Here is a 5,776-nt window from a genome sequence, read left to right as displayed (position 1 = left end):
TCTGTTTATCAATGCGATCTCTAAACTCACACAGTTGAGACGAATAATTTTTGCAGTTGATCTGTAAATCAGTAATACTCGATTTCATTTTAGATATTTTTTCGATTAAAGTCTCACGCTCTTTTTCGGACTTTTCCATATTTTCGCGTAGTACTTCTATTTCAAGCTTCAGTGTTGAATATTCGATTTCATGTTTCGTCACATTCTGATGAGATATTTGTGCTTTCTTAGCAGCTGCCTCCATTTCCTCTATTGCCTGTTTCAATTCACGTTTTCGATAACCAGCACCATCCTGAATTTTGACTTCTAAATCTTTAATCTTAGCCTGATTCATTTTAATTGCTTCGTGTGAATTGACTAAAGTCGATTCTAAATCAATAATGTTTTACTTAAGCAAATTTATTTCTTCTTCATGTTCCTGAAATGAAGTCACGGATAATCGTTGCAAGCAGCAGGCTAAATGAAGTTGCGCTTCTTCCACATCGTCTTTAATTTTATCATAAGCAGCTGCTACCACTTTTATTGATCTATTCCAAAATATACTATTTCTTAAATGTAACTATAAATCTATATTAAACATTAACTTACTCTAATTTTCTATTAACGTTTTGTAACTCTATATTAAGATTTTTTAATAATTCTTCGTTATGTTTTATATCTGCAAAAATAGGTAGCCAATCATCACCTTCTTCACGAGCGCCACCTGTCTGAATTCCTTCTGGTTCCAATATATCACCATCTAACGTTACTGATCTGCAATTTACTTTAGGATTGCAAGTTATCTATAAAAATATAAATACAAAATAAAAAATTCGTACAGAAGGAACATATCATATTTATAAAATAGAGCAAGCTATATAAATTGAAGTCGCATTAAGGATATTTCTTTTGTTTATTTATCGATTTCAAAGGATATCACCTACCATGTTTATACTCTAAAATTCGCTTGATGGGGATAAACTTGATTAAGATTCAAAAGTATCGGATGTGATTTTAATTTAACTCAATACTTATATATACTAACTTTCTTCGCTTATTGTATAAACTATTGGGAAATTTAATCAAACTTTAAAACGTATTTGAGACATTTTAATTTATAGCACTATATTCATAGAAATAAATTATCTAAATATCCACTTAAGATAAAAGTGATCTAATCACATAATTTGATCACATAATCAAATTTAAAGGAAACTTGTGACAGTTACTTGTTACTTATGACAGCAATTGAAAACATTTAACAAATGGGGCGAGTTTGACTATATTTAGATTTTAATGGACCCTAAATATGCTTATGTAAACTTGGGACTATGGTAACAACATAAATCTATTAAAATAAAATTTTTTCCATTCATTGTTAGAAATAGAAAAAAAGAAACCATTACGACGTACTTAGGATGCCGCTCATCGCCAGTGACGACTAAGTGCCGTTCAACACATCCCAAAGGGACTTGACAAATGGTTTATTGGGTACAACGGTTATCTCGATAGCTTTCACTTTTTAATATAATGTAAATTCTAGAGAATTCAGTATTGCAAGAGTTTCGATTATAACTAGAAAGGCCTCAGTGTTGATATTATAATATTACAATCCAGCTCAGAAACAATTTAGGCGCAGACAGTATGTCTAGCCCATTAACTATAAGAGAATTTTGTATATCATCGTTTAAAAATTTAGCTGATATTTGCCTTATATAGATTTTTAGCTATGTTACTCTGATAGGTTTAAAATTTTAAGCAAATATTAAGTAAAGTGGAGGACCTATTAATTGGATGTTATTTATACTCAAAAAGAACCTTCTTTGAGCCGATGTGTGAGACCTTACATTGTACATTATTTCTGGTTGGTTTTCCTTGAACGCAAATGGTGGTGTATCAGTCAAACCATAATAATGAAGCAAATTTGCTGAGTAAATTCTAGGTTTTGGTTGACATTAAACGCTTAAATAACAAAAATATCAAGAACTGCAAGTGTTTGTATTTAACATAAGTAGTGAATTCATAAAAACATATATCGAGTATACAAGTTAACACCCTGTATTACTATAACGGCACTTTGCCGTTACACATAATTTTTGTATCTCAAGTATGCGCATCTAAGAATTGCGCATTAAGATATTTCATAACGCCTACGCGCGTTTGTATATTTAATTTCAGTCAGGCTTACTGCCTGCACTTCTTATGGCAACAATGTTGCAAAAGAAAACAAAATTGTTTTCCTTTAAGACGCAACTATGTTGTGCAAAACAGATCAAGTATCATTTGAAATACTTGATCGATGAATTGTTCAATCATTATTGGACAAAGATATCGTCATTTGGCTATTGACGCCAAAGCTAAAGACGCTGACGAGGTGCTTTAGCAAATAGAAGCTCCAATCCTATTGGATGGAGAAAAGACGCTTCTAGAAAATTCTTAGGAATTTTAGAAGCTTAAATTCAATTGGATGAAATCCAATTTCAGATTTTCAATAACGACTTCAGGCATCAAAGGAAAAACTTTGAATTGTCAGTCGTTAGGAAAGATTAAAACTAAACGGTTGAGTCGTTAGGAAAGATTAAAACTAAACGGTTGAGTCGTTAGGAAAGATTAAAACTAAACGGTTGAGTCGTTGGGAAAGGTTTAAAACAAACGGTCGAGTCGTTAAGAAAAGAGTTAAAGAGTCTTAGAAAGCTGTCTTTAAAAATAAAGTTGTTTGTCGGTTCTTTTAAAAAAATCAAAAATTAAATATATCTTAAAAAATAAATATTTTAGAACTAATTATAAAAAATTGTATTTAAACTTATAAATTGTAAAATTAAACACATTAAAAAATAAAAAATATAATTTTTTAAAAACATTAATAAACGAACCCGAATATTAATTTACATATATATTTGTAGGCAATTGTTATCAAAATTTTCAATACACATACAACAAATAAGAAATAAAAAATCATATTTACCTCTTTAGCAATATCTAGATTCTTGCATATTACAGAGTGTCCAAAAGCAAACTTCATTACAGGATCATAGTATTTATCGTACTCTATTAAATCAATTGCTGTTTTCATATTTTCTTTACCAACCTATTACAAAATTAAATAATTATTTGAGTTAAAAAATTAAAATATGTAATCGAAAAAATTTACTTACAAGTTTTTGTCCATTTTCTATTATTTTGGGATCAATGCTACTTTCTTCAATTTTGTTCATGGGAAGGATGGTTACTCCTTTAGTAAGTTCACCCTTTTGTAATATTTTTTTAGCAGTAATATCATCATCTACAACATGGCTGAAGAGCTGGAAGATAATAATTGAAATACATAAAAAAAAATATAAACTTAAAATAAATAAAAATAATATAAACTTACATCCTCTCCAATTACAGCTTGTAATGCAATATTATACTGAGGATCCTTTACTTTAAATAATTGTCCAACCATGCCACGCACTTTAGACCGATCGAAATTTGGTTCTGGATCTATATAGTCCATATTAAAGTTCTGTGCATTAAGCCTATTTAATTTACTGTCTATATTTCGAATTTCCTTATTGATCTGCATTTTACGTTGTTCTAATTTTTCATATAACCCATCTTCATAATTCATTTGTTTTAGTTTAGCTTCTAGTTGCTTTATTTTGTTTTCAATTTCTTTTTGTTTTACTTTATAATTAGTATACGCATCTTCATTTTTTTGTGTCTTATTTTGTTGATCTCTAAGTTTATTGCGAGTGTGAACCAATTCCATTTCAGTACCTTTTACGTCAGTTTTGGCATCAATAATTTGTACAGTAATACCTTTTAAACATAAATCTCACATTTATAATTTCATACAAATTAAAAATGGTTAATAATTACTTATTAATTCATCTTGTAACGACGTGGTAACCCCTTCCTCATTGGTAGTTAGTCCTCGCGATATGTCACCCATTTCTTTCAGCGCTGCCTTATACTTAAGCTTATCATTTGTTTCTGCTTGTTTCAACTGGTCAAAATTAGTTTGAATATTAGGCAGCTTAGTTTCTTTACTTTCTAGTGTTTTTTCATAATCTTTTATCAAAGATTAACCAAGTTTACTTGGTTATGTCTGCACAAATCTTCTCGAGAGTTGCTTTATTTGCTTTTAGACTCTGTTTATGCTTTGTGTATCGATAAGATATATGAATGCGTGCAGAGGCGTCGCTAGGCGTCAGCGATGACGGCGACCGCCGACGGCCTCGCGCCCACAGGGGCCTCGCAAAAAGTTACCGACTGTGGATTCTAAGCACTTAGTAAATATTTTGAACAATTTGGTTTGATAATGGCATTAACCATATTCAAATATTTCCGAATGTTTATATAGTAACCAGATTCATGTTCACAGTTTTAGTCAGTATAGCTTCGACGGAAAGAAGCTTTTCAAATTTAAAATTAATTAAGACGTACTAGAAAATTATGATAATCCAAGAGAGACTATCTCCATTCGAAATTCTATAAACTGAAGCGAAAATAGCAGCTGTCGCAATTTATGATATAATTTTAAAAAAAATTAAGTGAAGCTAAAAGTAAAAGATTAGCAATAAAACTTTCAATCATGCTTTGTCATATTAGTGAAAGTAACTTATTTAGTTTTATAACTGGGTTAGAAAGGGGGCCTCGCAATTCTAATGTCGCCGACGTCCAGAGTTGGTCTAGCTCCGCCTTTGAATGCGTGTTAAATGATCAATATCACTACAAATGTTTTGATAGTCTATGTAATCTGTCTGTTCTTTTCGTCATTTTTCCAGTTTTGATTCAACTGCTTTATCAAGTAATTGATTCGCTCCACGTACCATCAAATCTTTCTCTTCTAAAAGTTTATTAGTGGCATCACGTTTGCTATCATATAAACTTGTGCCAGCAGCTTCCTCAATCATGGAAAGAATCTAATCAGTTATGTAAAAAGTTATACCAATGTATTTTAATTATTAATTGACGTAATCTTACTTCTTTTGGTTTCATATTTAACACTTTAGTTATACGTCCTTGCATAATAAGAAAATTGGGATTATTGACATCGAGATCTACTGAACAAAAGTAGAAAACTGCTACAACAATTTGGCGTGTGACTGATATTTCACTGCAATTTTCAAAACCTAACGGACACTGTAAGTAATGTTATTATAGAATCCACTACTTCGCTTCTAACATTGCTTTAAAAACTTACTTGCTCTAGATCCGTATTGTCAAATATTATAGTCACCGTACCTTTAGTTATGCCCGCTTGTCCACTTTTAAAAATTTAATCTTCGAACGATGCAGCTCACACCTGATATCCGATATTAGCACAAAACATTACCTGACTTAAGTTCATTCTACCGATCACGAAACATATCGCATCAAGAATATTTGATTTACCGGTCCCTTTCAAACCCGTTATGGCAGTAAACTCTCTATCAAAACCATGTATCTCCGTACACTTCCCGTAGGATTTGAATCCATCTATAAATGCGGATTTAATATACATTTCACATGTACACCAAATCCGTTACAACACCCGAGACAAATCCGCGTCTATTCTTAAAACTTTACGGTCTGTGAAAGGTATTCTTTGCTTACTATTATATTAATATAATATTTACTTAATATTGATAAATTAACTTTTTCAGTTTCGTCGAAAGTTTATTTGGAAGCAAAAACAAAATAAAAAGTAGTTGAAATTGAAGAAAATAGAATTAGTGAGACTAACTGAATATTACAGTTGCGCTTCGATACCCCAAATTATTCATCTCGGATATTAGCGAAAAGCTAGATAATGAAGACCTAGTACTTGTCT

The 5,776-nt window shown here is 31.0% G+C and overlaps 2 protein-coding genes across 2 annotated transcripts; both read right to left on the bottom strand.

Annotated features, from left to right (window-relative positions):
• Nucleotides 1–376: 376 nt before the first annotated feature.
• Nucleotides 377–3,576, bottom strand: LOC119689638 (structural maintenance of chromosomes protein 2-like). Its single transcript, XM_038104510.1, has 5 exons — nt 3,353–3,576; nt 3,135–3,281; nt 2,945–3,067; nt 589–782; nt 377–527 (listed from the first exon to the last, which is right to left on the bottom strand). Exons 1-5 carry the CDS (start codon nt 3,542–3,544, stop codon nt 386–388), a joined length of 798 nt encoding a protein of 265 aa, XP_037960438.1. The 5' UTR covers nt 3,545–3,576; the 3' UTR covers nt 377–385.
• A 1,062-nt stretch (nt 3,577–4,638) lies between these two features.
• On the bottom strand, nt 4,639–5,151 carry LOC119688636 (structural maintenance of chromosomes protein 2-2-like). The gene is made up of 3 exons (XM_038103307.1): nt 5,143–5,151; nt 4,948–5,106; nt 4,639–4,886 (listed from the first exon to the last, which is right to left on the bottom strand). Exons 1-3 carry the CDS (start codon nt 5,149–5,151, stop codon nt 4,737–4,739), a joined length of 318 nt encoding a protein of 105 aa, XP_037959235.1. The 3' UTR covers nt 4,639–4,736.
• Nucleotides 5,152–5,776: the final 625 nt, after the last annotated feature.

This window comes from Teleopsis dalmanni, chromosome X, assembly GCF_002237135.1.
Source record: "Teleopsis dalmanni isolate 2A chromosome X, ASM223713v2, whole genome shotgun sequence".
Classification (NCBI taxonomy): domain Eukaryota; kingdom Metazoa; phylum Arthropoda; class Insecta; order Diptera; family Diopsidae; genus Teleopsis; species Teleopsis dalmanni.
This window is presented reverse-complemented; position numbering and strand designations above follow the sequence as displayed.

Bases quoted from the DNA above. Each gene is read 5' to 3' on its own strand.
- LOC119689638 (XM_038104510.1), bottom strand. From the start codon at position 3,544: ATGCAGATCAATAAGGAAATTCGAAATATAGACAGTAAATTAAATAGG. The intron at 3,282-3,352 runs GTAAGTTTATAT...ATTATCTTCCAG, and splicing joins AAGCTGTAATTGGAGAGGAT to CTCTTCAGCCATGTTGTAGA. The intron at 783-2,944 runs GTAAATATGATT...ATATTTTTATAG, and splicing joins ATCTAGATATTGCTAAAGAG to ATAACTTGCAATCCTAAAGT.
- LOC119688636 (XM_038103307.1), bottom strand. The intron at 4,887-4,947 runs GTAAGATTACGT...ATAACTGATTAG, and splicing joins TAAATATGAAACCAAAAGAA to ATTCTTTCCATGATTGAGGA.